The sequence below is a fragment of the Panulirus ornatus genome, chromosome 32 (assembly GCF_036320965.1).
Source record: "Panulirus ornatus isolate Po-2019 chromosome 32, ASM3632096v1, whole genome shotgun sequence".
Taxonomy (NCBI): domain Eukaryota; kingdom Metazoa; phylum Arthropoda; class Malacostraca; order Decapoda; family Palinuridae; genus Panulirus; species Panulirus ornatus.
In genome coordinates this window covers 2,945,467-2,959,731 of record NC_092255.1, presented here as the reverse complement: position 1 = coordinate 2,959,731, position 14,265 = coordinate 2,945,467, and the positions used below count along the sequence as shown (strand labels likewise).

The 14,265-nt window shown below is 37.2% G+C and overlaps 1 protein-coding gene across 4 annotated transcripts in view; it reads left to right on the top strand.

The window, feature by feature from the left end:
- Window positions 1–14,058, top strand: part of LOC139758984 (phytanoyl-CoA dioxygenase, peroxisomal-like) — a 38,810-nt gene extending 24,752 nt beyond the window's left edge. For 2 of the 4 annotated variants that reach the window (XM_071680855.1, XM_071680856.1), the window contains 4 exons: window positions 654–848; window positions 2,042–2,224; window positions 4,527–4,742; window positions 9,751–14,058. In XM_071680855.1, the coding sequence (XP_071536956.1) occupies window positions 663–848; window positions 2,042–2,224; window positions 4,527–4,742; window positions 9,751–9,984 (819 nt within the window). In that variant the 5' untranslated portion in view covers window positions 654–662 and the 3' untranslated portion in view covers window positions 9,985–14,058. Of the gene's footprint in view, window positions 1–650; window positions 849–2,041; window positions 2,225–4,526; window positions 4,743–9,750 lie in introns of all 4 variants that reach the window. The other 2 variants (XM_071680854.1, XM_071680853.1) reach the window with 1 other exon arrangement.
- Window positions 14,059–14,265: the final 207 nt, after the last annotated feature.

Here is a 14,265-nt window from a genome sequence, read left to right as displayed (position 1 = left end):
CTATATTCTGATGCCAAGTCTTTGTAGAGATTCCCACCATTATCTCTGTAATGAGATGATACAATAGGTCTTATATTGTCTTATCACGAGATGATTAGATTTCTTTGAGTGACTGATGCAGAATAGATGTTCTTTATTATGGGGTCAGCCTTGAATGCATTATCAAACACACTGTTGTGTCATGATGTAGTTACTATGATACAGTATTCAGCTAAGAAAACATTTTCTTGAGTTATGAGTACACAGGATTTTCAGTTGCTGGTTTAGTAAGATCAATGCAGATATATTTTAATGTTTGAATGATTATTATCGGTATAGTCCATATGTACCTTTTAATATTTTACTGCCTTAATGAATCCTTTTTGCACCTGTTGTGTACCTTGCTTTCTTAAATGGCATTATGGTGAATGAAGGGAAGATAGAGGTTTTGTAGATAATGAATTGCAAATTTTTATTTGTAAGCTGTGGACTCGGGATTTGGGGGTATGAATGCTCTATTATTGATAAATGATGTATGAAAAAAGCTGTACTGTACTTTAAACTGTACATTTAGAAAAAAAAAAGGAAAGTAACTGAATGACAGGAAGCCCCTTTTGGATGTTTTTAATTTATCTTCATGCTAATTGAACTAACCTCTTATATTTCCTCAGCAGGTAATAACTATGAAGTTTTTAACACCCGAGCAAAAGAAATTTTATGATGACAATGGATATGTTGCACTGGACATACTTACGGAAGAGGAAAAAGATGAGCTGAGTCGGGATTATGACATCATCTTCAAGGAGAAAGCCCAGTCAGACTTGGAGGCAACTTGGCAGGGGGACTGGAATGACAAGAAAGAGAAAATGGTTAGTGTTGTTCAGTCTGATTTCAATCCCATTCAGCATTGTGATCTTACAACACAGCATCATGTATGTCTTGCCATTTTCAGCAGGATTGGACATTTGGCATGACTTATTTGTCCCTTGTAAGTTCTGTAATCATGTTTCATTGTTTTGGGCTTTTAGCACATTAAAGTATAATAATAATTTACGTATGGGTGCTGAGCATCCAAACCCATTCCACTGCTTGGCAGGTTGGTATGCTAACCAGTAGGACCAAGGTTCGAATCATCAGCACCTGTAGGTAATGTTTCATCTAATCCATGTGTCTAGTACATGTTACAGATATGATAAAGTATGAATGTTACTTTCATTAGTATTGTATTGAGACTAGTTTTGTTTTCATAAGAAACCACAGTAAGTTAAAATGTATTTACTAGTAACCAATTGGTACTGTATTTCAAACTTCATTCATATATTCATGTACTTATTATTGTATGTAAAGTTATAACACTACCAAGTGTCTTAAATACTGAACACACTGTTGGAAAAGCTATATAATAGTTTGATGCTTTATATATTCATAGCAGAGAAATTTCAGACTGTTTGTTTCAAATCAAATCAATGTATTCATTTTCTTTGAAAGATTGAGTTGTTGTTGCGGTAAAGGATAAGAATGCCCTATGTGCAGCACTATTAGCCAAAGTAAGCACAGATTAGTGCCAAGGATAAATACAATATCATATCAATATATAGATTTAGAAAAAAATCCACTGACGTGCTGTCAGTGGATTGAATCAGGGCATGTGAAGCGTCTGGGGTGAACCATGGAAAGCTGTGTAGGTATGTATATTTGCGTGTTTGGACGTGTGTGTGTATACATTGTGTATGGGGGTGGGTTGGGCCATTTCTTTCGTCTGTTTCCTTGCGCTATCTCGCAAACGCGGGAGACAGCGAAAAAAAAAAAAAAAAAAAGATTTAGATGTTCACAATTATAGAAACCAGGAGAGAGTTTTGATTGTGGGAATTTAGTACCATCTACTTAGAATTTTGAGTTTTGGGTCATTTTATTTTGATAAATGCACATCACTAAGGCTTACTTTAGATCCTGAAAAATCCATAATCAGGTGATGTAGTTGACAGTGAAAGAAGCCAAAAAATTTATTCACACAAATTATTACTTCTGTTGTTATGAAATGTGGTTAATGTACTTTTCCCAGAAACAGGAAGTGAAATCCATTCATGGGCTTCAGATGTATTCTGCAACTTTTACACGCCTTCTCTTGAATAAGAAATTGTTAGATGCTTGTGAAGATGTGATGGAAACTCCTGATATTCTCCTCCATCATACCAAGGCACACACTAAACCCCCTGGTACAGGCTCACCATTCCCCATGCACCAGGTGAATATATATGGATTTTCAATATACAGCTTACTGTACTTGCATTGTTCAGAAAAAGTTTTATGAGAAGCTGTGGAAACGAGTTATTTGAGAGGAGCATGTGGTATGACTAAACAGAATAAGAAAGTAATGAGTGGGTGTATTACGAGAGATTTGATGTGGTAAGGAATGCAAAGTGAATGAATGGTGGAGTGGTAGAGTGGATGAAATGTAATATTTTGAGGTGTCTGGGCATGTGGTAAAGTGCAAAGTAGGGAATTTAGAAGGAAAGTGTATGACATCATGATTAAATGGGTGTGTGAGAGGGAGACTATCTGTGATGTGGGGAAATAGAGTAGATGAGTACTGGAGGGAGATAAATGGGTGAAGAATATGTGGAATGGTGTATGCAAGTGAAGCATGTAAGGACAGAAAAGTGGAAGAGTACTGGAGTGAGACAAATGGGTTAAGAGTATGTGGAATGGTGTATGCAAGGGAAGCATTTCCATTATCAGAAATTATGGAAATATACTGTAATTCAAACTTTTAGCAAGAATGTTTCTGAGCAGATAATACTAGGATGGTATGGAACAAGAAGATGGACTGGAAGAACTTTCTGGGTTTGTCTGATTAAGATATTTCACTTGGAGAGAGAAAAAGGTATGAATAACAAATATTTGGTAAATTGTTATGAATGTTAAGAGTTGTACAGCAATATTAGCATTTGTATTAACAGCTGTATTGTGCTGCATACTTTTAATGTAGAGAATGTTTTATTAGATACAGGTAGGTAACCACATAGACAAGAGAGAATTATTTCATTTGAGTAATTTATATATCATAAGTGAGAAAATATCTTGAATGTAGATTTTTCTTGAACTCATAATGAATAATGGAAATACAACCTAAGCCTGTTAAAGTTAGAGGCGGCATAGAGTGAAGCTGATTTTAATCCACCAGTCCAGCCCCACATTGGCTGAGGTTAATGACAGATATCATTCTCTAGGCACAAGTATGCTTACTTGTATCAAACATTATCGGCCTGTTTTCAATCTGATATTTTTAATGTACCTGCCAATATAAGATGCAGACTGCTGCTTCCTAAAAGCTAGTGCAGTGTATTTTACTAAGGCTCTACATGGTTCATTTATTATTAGTGTCCAGATTGTTAGAACTCTAAAGGAAGACTTTAAAAAATCTTAAACATATACCATTGTTTCTCTGTTATCCTTGAGTCTTGCAGCTTTGCAAGTGTTACTCAGTGCACAGGCTTGTCAACCTTCAATGTACAATTTACAGAGGGAGTTAACTTGTTTGATGATAATGATTTATGGGGGATTATTATGCCTGTGAGTCTTAAGGAGGATAATGACAGGTAAAGCTATTGGTCATCTGATATACAGTACAAGGATCATGAAATGGTATAACTGACAGTAGGGCATTCCAGTGAAATCTAAGTGCATAAGAAAAGAATGGCTAATAGATTACAAGCAGGCAGTTCATATTGGTTTTGAAGATGATGATGCAGAATCATTGAAGTGGATGGGGTATCACTAGGAGATGCAGTATTGGGAAGCAAGTAGTAGATACAACAAAAGACAGAATTTTGAGTTGGCATGGACATGTGGAAAGAATGAGCCAGAGTGTATTTGAGCGAGATAGAAGAAATAGATATAAAAAGAAGATAAAATGGAAGGACAGAATAAGTTTTATGTGTGTGCGAGAGAGATACATCATAAGAAGATGGAAATATGCAGAGAATTATTCGTAAGCTGTGGGTGTGGAAAAGTCATCTTGCTTGCAATAGAACAGTTAGTTGTAGAGATAATTGTTTATATCTTTTCTTTTTATGTTTTCCTCACACTACCTCGCTGATGCAGGAGGTAGTGATGCTGTTTCTTGTGGGGTGGGGATAGTGCCAGGAATGGATGAAGGTAAGCAAGAATGAATATTTACATGTGTTTATATGTATATGTGCATGTATGGGTGTTTATATGTATATTTAGATATATGTGTGTGTGTGTGTGTACGAGGGGATGGGCTGTTCTTTGTCTGTTTCCTGGCGCTACCTTGCTAACATTGGAAACAGTGATCAAGTATGATATATAATATAAAAATATATCTTTTCTTTTCATGTGTAAGTGTCCAGGTAATTAACAGTATCCTGTGATCTTTGCCATATTTTGCATAAATGTTGTCAATCTTATTTATAACTTATATATCTTTAGTGATTATTCTTAAGATGTATTCCTTTGTTGGAATAAAGTTCATTGTATGTATTTGATGACACTATTGTTGTCACTTTTATTGTTTCTATTGACAGGACTACCATTATTTCCCTTTCAAGAAAGATTCGATGATAGCAGTCTTTTTAAGCTTAGATGCTGCAGATCCAAGCAATGGTGGCTTGTGTGTGTACCCAGGTTCACACAAGCTGGGACCTCAGGAAGACATTAGCACTGCCCCAGGCTACCATTACTTGAGTCAAGAGATATTCCCCATTGAAAAAGCTCTTCCACTTACATTGACCAGAGGGCAGGTAAGAATATATCTAATTTCGTACGATGAAGGGCTTCGCACTAAAGTTACATAAATTAATCTATCCATTTACTCATGCTGGGAATCTTCACAGTAAAGAAGTTTAGAATCATTTGTCAAGTCTCATGATAAAGATTGGTTTCTATCTACTGTTTATAGATTCCAGTGGACAGGGTTGTAGTTAGGAAAGCATCTAAGGATATTTTGAATGAACAACTTTCGGATGAATTACATTACTAGCTTTATGCTGCTGCTTATTGTTTGCTCTGCAGCTCTTGTATATTTCATCCCCCCAAATATAGTAAAAAACCAGAAACATTTTTATTTATTTATAAAAAAAAAAATTAAATGTTTATTTTGCTTTGTCGCTGTCTCCCGTGTTAGCGAGGTAGCGCAAGGAAACTGACGAAAGAATGGCCCAACCCACCCACATACACATGTATATACATACACGTCCACACACGCAAATATACATACTTATACATCTCAACGTATATATATATATATACACACACAGACATATACATATATACACATGTACATAATTCATACTGCCTGCCCTTATTCCTTCTCATCGCCACCCCGCCACACATAAAATAACAACCCCCTCCCCCCAAATGTGCGCGAGGAAGCGCTAGGAAAAGACAACAAAGGCCACATTCGTTCACACTCAGTCTCTAGCTGTCATGTAATAATGCACCGAAACCACAGCTCCCTTTCCACATCCAGGCCCCACAGAACTTTCCATGGTTTACCCCAGACGCTTCACATGCCCTGGTTCAATCCATTAACAGCACGTCGACCCCGGTATACCACATCGTTCCAATTCACTCTATTCCTTGAATGCCTTTCACCTTCCTGCATGTTCAGGCCCCAATCACTCAAAATCTTTTTCACTCCATTTTTCCACCTCCAATTTGGTCTTCCACTTTTCCTCATTCCCTCCACCTCTCACACATATATCCTCTTGGTCAATCTTCACTCATTCTCTCCATGTGACCAAACCATTTCAAAACACCCTCTTCTGCTCTTTCAACCACACTCTTTTTATTTCTCACATGCCTTGCTTCAATCCACTGACAGCACGTCAACCCCTGTATACCACATGACTCCAATTCACTCTATTTCTTGCCCTCCTTTCACCCACCTGCATGTTCAGGCCCCGATCACACAAAATCTTTTTCACTCCATCTTTCCACCTCCAATTTGGTCTCCCTCTTCTCCTCGTTCCCTCCACCTCCGACACATATATCCTCTTGGTCAATCTCTCCTCACTCATTCTCTCCATGTGCCCAAACCATTTCAAAACACCCTCTTCTGCTCTCTCAACCACGCTCTTTTTATTTCCACACCTCTCTTTTACCCTTACGTTACTTACTCGATCAAACCACCTCACACCACACATTGTCCTCAAACATCTCATTTCCAGCACATCCATCCTCCTGCGCACATCTCTATCCATAGCCCACGCCTCGCAACCATACAACATTGTTGGAACCACTATTCCCTCAAACATACCCATTTTTGCTTTCCGAGATAATGTTCTCGACTTCCACACATTTTTCAAGGCTCCCAAAATTTTCGCCCCCTCCCCCACCCTATGATCCACTTCCGCTTCCATGGTTCCATCCGCTGACAGATCCACTCCCAGATATCTAAAACACTTCACTTCCTCCAGTTTTTCTCCATTCAAACTCACCTCCCAATTGACTTGACCCTCACCCCTACTGTACCTAATAACCTTGCTCTTATTCACATTTACTCTCAACTTTCTTCTTCCACACACTTTACCAAACTCAGTCACCAGCTTCTGCAGTTTCTCACATGAATCAGCCACCAGCGCTGTATCATCAGCGAACAACAACTGACTCACTTCCCAAGCTCTCTCATCCCCAACAGACTTCATACTTGCCCCTCTTTCCAGGACTCTAGCATTTACCTCCCTTACAACCCCATCCATAAACAAATTAAACAACCATGGAGACATCACACACCCCTGCCGCAAACCTACATTCACTGAGAACCAATCACTTTCCTCTCTTCCTACACGTACACATGCCTTACATCCTCGATAAAAACTTTTCACTGCTTCTAACAACTTGCCTCCCACACCATATATTCTTAATACCTTCCACAGAGCATCTCTATCAACTCTATCATATGCCTTCTCCAGATCCATAAATGCTACATACAAATCCATTTGCTTTTCTAAGTATTTCTCACATACATTCTTCAAAGCAAACACCTGATCCACACATCCTCTACCACTTCTGAAACCGCACTGCTCTTCCCCAATCTGATGCTCTGTACATGCCTTCACCCTCTCAATCAATACCCTCCCATATAATTTACCAGGAATACTCAACAAACTTATACCTCTGTAATTTGAGCACTCACTCTTATCCCCTTTGCCTTTGTACAATGGCACTATGCACGCATTCCGCCAATCCTCAGGCACCTCACCATGAGTCATACATACATTAAATAACCTTACCAACCAGTCAACAATACAGTCACCCCCTTTCTTAATAAATTCCACTGCAATGCCATCCAAACCTGCTGCCTTGCCGGCTTTCATCTTCCGCAAAGCTTTTACTACCTCTTCTCTGTTTACCAAATCATTTTCCCTAACCCTCTCACTTTGCACACCACCTCGACCAAAACACCCTATATCTGCCACTCTGTCATCAGACACATTCAACAAACCTTCAAAATACTCATTCCATCTCCTTCTCACATCACCGCTACTTGTTATCACCTCCCCATTTACGCCCTTCACTGAAGTTCCCATTTGCTCCCTTGTCTTACGCACCCTATTTACCTCCTTCCAGAACATCTTTTTATTCTCCCTAAAATTTACTGATAGTCTCTCACCCCAACTCTCATTTGCCCTTTTTTTCACCTCTTGCACCTTTCTCTTGACCTCCTGTCTCTTTCTTTTCTACTTCTCCCACTCAAATGCATTTTTTCCCTGCAAAAATCGTCCAAATGCCTCTCTCTTCTCTTTCACTAATACTCTTACTTCTTCATCCCACCACTCACTACCCTTTCTAAACAGCCCACCTCCCACTCTTCTCATGCCACAAGCATCTTTTGCGCAATCCATCATCACATCTCTCTTACCCTATTATTACTTATTCAATCAAACCATCACACCACATATTGTCCTCAAACATCTCATTTCCAGCACATCCACCCTCCGTTGCACAACTCTATCCATAGCCCACGCCTCGCAACCATATAACATTGTTGGAACCACTATTCTTTCAAACATACCCATTTATGGACAGAATTAAATAGAATGGGTTTCCTTAAAAAACTGACATTCTTTGCTTAAACCTGTCTCATATGATTAGGCTATCATTTGAATCTGGGGTTTTGTTTGGACCCTGTGTTTTGATTCCTGTTGTGTTTTTCTGTATGTATTGAAAGTGTTTGAATATGTACATTATTGTCATCTCTAGATATGGGTATTAACCTCTTGCAATTAGGATGAGGTACTGGTTTCTAGCATCATATTCTTAAACCAGATTTTAGAGTATTTATCTTAGATAGACTATGGAATGTTTTTTTTTTTTAACATTTTAAAAGTGACTGTCCAAGTACTATTTCATATTAAATCAAAAACATCTGTGCAGTGAAAGTAGTTGTGATTGCAGTTAGCTACAAAATATTGGTTTTAATAAATGTATCTATATTTGGCCTCTGACCAGAATGATCACAAGTGTGAAAAAGCAATAGCTTCTACCTGTCTATCTATATCTTTGATGCCTGTTCCCTTCAGGAACTTTCTTAAGGGTGTGGCCAAAGCAAGTCTCCATAATTATTTCCACTTAATATTCCAACCTACTACTTCTACTTAATACTCTCACCTAAATGTTCCTATCTAATGCTTGTCTAATGTTCCTACCTGCTACCTCTATCTATTGTTCCTATCATTTTGCTAAAAGTTAAGGGTAGCACAGTGCTCACTACAGGAATATCTAGAGTTATGAAGGACGAGTTGTGTGAGTTAAGTGTTGTCAAGTGTTATGCATGATAAAGGGTAGATTGTATGTTTATGGACTGAATGTCACCAGTCCACATGTAAGTGAGGCAAAAACAAAAGGCAGCTACCTCGGTCAGAAGAGTGCACCTTGACAACCTCTGAAGTGCTGGCTCACTATGCAGCCATCACTAACTCTCCTAATATGCAGGAGTGTAGTACTAATAACATAACTCCCTGGTCAATGGTTACCTGCCGATTGCTATCTTTAATAGCTTTTTTAGTGCTATATTGTATGAGGATTTGGTATTTATGATGAGTAATTTTTGCTTGTTAGCTTTTTAAGTGCTATACTGTATGAGGATTTATTATTTACGATGTGTAATTTTTGAATGGGTAAATTTTACCAGAATCATGTTGATTTTTTTTAATTTCTTTAAAATCTATAAACTTTCCCTTGTCTCTTCTTTTTCTCTGTCATTAACCTCTACATTTCAATTAGGGCTCAGCCTAGATGTGTACTTTTGTCTGTGTGTGGAGCCTCCATCATAAAATTTTTCTTTGAAAAGGCACTTTGCAATCATGGCCGACAAGTGAATTTTGACTCAGTAATGTGATACTGTTCACAAATTTCATGAGAGGGTCTACAGATTAAAACTGAATCATCAGAGCTTGACTATACTATTGTTTGTAATGTTTGATATAATCCTTTTTTTTCCTTTATTTAATGTAATCCAAGAATTTTATCCTTTAAGGATGATAATTATTATTCTATCATATATCCTTATGACCACCTTAATGGGGCTCCTGCAGCTTCAAGGCTGTAGTACAAGTATTAGAAGGAAAATGATGGATTCCTTTAGAGAGAGAAGTCCCTTAACAAGATTGCTTCTTTTTTGTCTCCTGACAATGATACAATTTCACCAAAGGTGAATTTCCACTCAGTGTAACCTTATGCATGCAAAGTCTAGTAAGACCACAATATTGTTTAAAAGCACATTTTATTTTATTTCCTTTCAAACAGGTTGTGATCTTCTCATACCTGCTGATACATGGCTCTTATGACAACACCAGTGATCGCATACGTCGAATGTTCCTCATTCAGTTGATGTCTGCTGATGATATCCCAATGGCCAAAGTTCATCTTTCTGATTGCCAGAAAATGGTTCTTCGTGGACATTGTTTTTCAAGGGAAGCTGATATCAAACGCCGTCATAGGGACTTTGTGGAAGAGGAGAAGATAGCTAAAGGGATGTAAATGTAAATCATGATTCCTCAATTCAAAAGTTGAAAATAATTATCATATTGTAAAATTACTAAATTAGCTTTTAATGAATTAAGGAGGCAGAATAGAAAATTTACTTTTTAATCATTTCTTTCATATGTTTGCCATTTCCCATGCTAGTGAGGTAGTGCCAGGAATAGATGAAGAAATGGCCTTATTTGCTCATATCCTTTCTCTAACTGTCATGTGTAATAAGCTCTCTATATGGAGATGGATTGACCTCAGCTATCCATGAAGCTATTACGATGACTAAGAAAACTGTCTCCATCTCAGTTATCATAATACTGTATAATGATTTGTAATGTGTGAACCATCCAGCAAAGTTTGTATCACCGAGACCAGTGTTTCCTGAGCATTTTTTTAGCAACACTAAATACAATTTTTTTCTTGCCCAGTGATCCAAAGGGCTGATATATGGTACAGTGCATACACTTCAATGTATTATTCATGCAGTGCTCACATGCACAGAGTTGACACTTGTAAGCAGGTTCTAATTACAGAAATTTGGGAAAACAAGCAACATTCCTGGAAAATATATATGCAGTTATATGGCCATGAAGGGGGAAATAGGAGCATTTTCCCTTTCAAGGTCATACACAGTCTTGCCAGTGACCACTCTCCCCATTCAAGGCCATACATTACAATCATGCATTCTCTGAACAAGTATTGCTTTACATCAGTGCATCATTTTCACAGTTTTAACGGGCAAGATGAAGCAAAAACTGACTTTGTTTCTTTTAACTAAGATATCATCCTTTTCCAGTACGCTAGTGAATCCTTGGACGTGGCAACATTGGTACTGAGGAACAAACAGGAGGTTTAACATTCACGCTGGGTGACTTGGCATACCAGTATGAGTATTAGATGTCACTGACTCAAATGTGTGCCAAGTGCACAGGTTAAAAATTTCAAGAGAATATTTGGGAGTTCTTTATCCATATACAGCTCATTTCATTTTATTTCTTTGGGATTCTTTAAGGGGGATGTCAAATTTAGGCACCTCAGTAATTCTGTTGTTCTTGCATAGGCCAAGTTTGAATCTACTTTGGTGATATAAATAACCAGGAAACTTATTAAAAAGATAATTAGATTGATGATTTTTTTTTAAAACAGCACAGTTGAAGGGAAGTGATTACGATGATTTTTTTTTAAAACAGCACAGTTGAAGGGAAGTGATTACCCCTTTTTAATATATGAGAATCTTCAAAACAGTTGAATGGGTGAATTTTGAATATATAATCATGATTGTAGGAATATGATGAAGTACTTATCCTATAAGAGGTTGTAAATGCATTAAATGCATTTCACAGTGATTTCTTATATTTTGTAACTTGGTGATTAAGTGCCCTTGTGAATATGAGTACAAACTGAATTGTACAATTTGTAGGAAGAATAGTTTATGCAGTTGTGTAGATGTCATCTCAAAGCTTCTTTAGTAAATTTTATAAAGCAGTTCTTCCCGACTTTACTAGAGACTATGGGCAAAATTTAATATTACCATACAACTGTAGGTTGTAAGGACCTGGTTTGGAAGACCTGGTGTGTCTCATTATTATCGTGGAGCCTGTGGTGGGAAGTAGTAGCCCAGGCCAGGTAGAGCATTCAGTTCTGGAAGTAAGAACTGCAAAGATTGTGTCAGGCATCATCTGCATTGTTTTTATTAGTTATGTTGTAATGGCCTGTGACTCTAAGTCAGATTGGTCGTGAGGTGAGGGACACGAATAAAAAAAAAGGAAAAAAAAAGTGCAACGATGTACCCATGTCTTGGTTACTTAGGTCAGTACCCATATAAAAGGTGCTCAGCTCACTAGACTTGTGTGCCAAGAAGGTACAGAGCTTAAAGTTTAGGATTGTTGTGAAGTTTGGTATACTGTTTTTGTGAATATGTGCAATATTATATTTACCATACATATACATAGGATTTATGTTTGTTATTTTTGAACTTTAAGTTTCCTTTCTTTTAACTGCTTCTCTGGTGAAACTATACTCTTTGTAAAGTTAAGTGGAAAGTGGGATAATGACTTCTTAGGGAGAAAAAGGTATCTGGAGATTAGAGAAGGAATTCTGGTATTCCAGCTGATTGTGGGTGTAGACTTCGTGAGTTGCAGGAGGACCACAGAATCATATGTGCACCAGAGATAAGGTTAACCCTGTGTGTTTAGGATGCATGCTCTTAAATGTTGAGCATGAAAAAAGGAGTTACTCTCCATTTTTGCTTATTTTCCCGGCATACAGTGCTTCTGGGATTCATTTCCATGTGCCCCATAATTGCTATCCATCCTGGTGATGTGTCAAAGAGTCCCCATTTTACCATTTTTAGTTATATTTTACTTTTATTAGTGATAAAATGTTACATATAAGATGCTTTCTGTCAAAGGTGTTTATCCATGATTCATGCATAAACTAGGGAAGTGGTGCTTTCAGTGGAAGATGTCATCCATGACACCTAGTCCCATTCAGTTAGTAAGGCATTCTTGACAATGCATTTTCCTTGGTATGGACATAGGAAAACAAAGTTTTGTTATAACCCTAAGCCATGCTAACATCTCACCATTAGAGGACAATTTGTAGTGTGCACATGGTTGGTCAGTTAAGGCAAAGCAAGATAAAGGTAAGCTTTCCTTGTGGGAGGATGTTAAGCTTTGATAGTAAAAGAGTTAGTCTGTGGCAAAGACAGTTTCATTCTCATGTTAAGGCATATTTAGACTAGGACCAAGATGATCCATCTTACATGGATGCTGTTTTTAGATAAACTCAGAGTTAGTTACTGTTATATTATATTCAAGACCAAGTCACTGCACTACGTCCAGGACCAAGTTAACATTTTAACTTGGAGAATACCATGGTATAGTGTACACAGAATTGATCACTTCTGTGGTGAAATTAAAGAGTAATTTAAGGCCACTTTACAAAGTGTGCACATAGCTAGCCACTGTCCTTTCGAGATTTAGGACACTAATAACTTGCAAAACTCATCAGAAAATGTCATGGTATTGGTCCTTGGTATATCATCTGTTGTATCAGGAGTCACAGTATTTAATATCATGAATAACTGAAAGTAATTAAATGAAAATCATGTACAACACATTAGATTTGGGTGTAGATGTGTATGAACTGAGAGGCAGTATTTACCTGATCCACCTCATGTATATGAGGATGGGGGTTAAAGATAATAGTGATACATACAGTATTTGAACCAATCTTTTGCATCTTTCTGTTTGGTATATGTACACAGGATATTACCTTAGGTAGTGCTAAAAGATTGAAATTAGTAAGACAGTATTAGCAGTGATAAACAGTATACTTTCCCAAAAAAGTTTTTTCATCTTAATTATTGACTAATCATCATTTGTTTCAAGTGCTCACTAATCTATGCATGCAAAATAGAAAAGTATGTGTACTGGGTACAGATGATCGATTATGTACTATTGTTGAGAAAATGTAAGACTAAAAAAATTTCTTTTCACAGTTAATGAATATTCAGGAGTGTGGAAATGTGATGAATTTTGGTTACTGTCAAAGTGGTGAAGGTGTTGGAAAAGCGTATGTAACATTAGTATTGTTTTTGTGATTGACATTAACGAATTACATAATGTTATTATCAACATGGGTTGGAACTAAGGCCACTTCAGGTAATAAGGGGGTTTTACGGATGAGAATTTCATCTTGCTGGTGTATTTCAAACTGATGATATTTTACACATTTACCAGATAAAAACTTATACCTTTGATACAAAAAATCTTAAAGAGCAATGCAGTAGAAAGATTAAAACCTTTACATGTACTATGAAAATACAAAGGTATGATAATACGTAAGTATAGATGACCAACTTTTAGTTTTCACCACTGACTCACTTGATATATGCCGTGGTTAGTGAGCCAGGTGGTGATAACTTACTAGTGATCTTTACTGCTTAGCAGAGGTCCTAGCTTCACTTTTCATCAGTCAGGTGGTAGTTATGTCATCACAGGTCTTTTTAACACAACTAATGTATGTATATATAAGAATATTTTTATCTCATTACTAGTAAAAACTAAGAGTTACCCATTTGTTTGTATTCTTTTCCTTAACGTTTATACAATTTATGGATAATATGCACTGGTAATGATTATTATACAGAACTCTGGATTTCTGAAATGTAACTGAGTGTACTGCAGTATAGTGCTATCATACTTCTTTTTTACTTGTCTGCAGTTCCCTGCATTAGTGAGGTAGCACAAGGAACTCGCATCCATCCTCTACCTGTGATGTGCA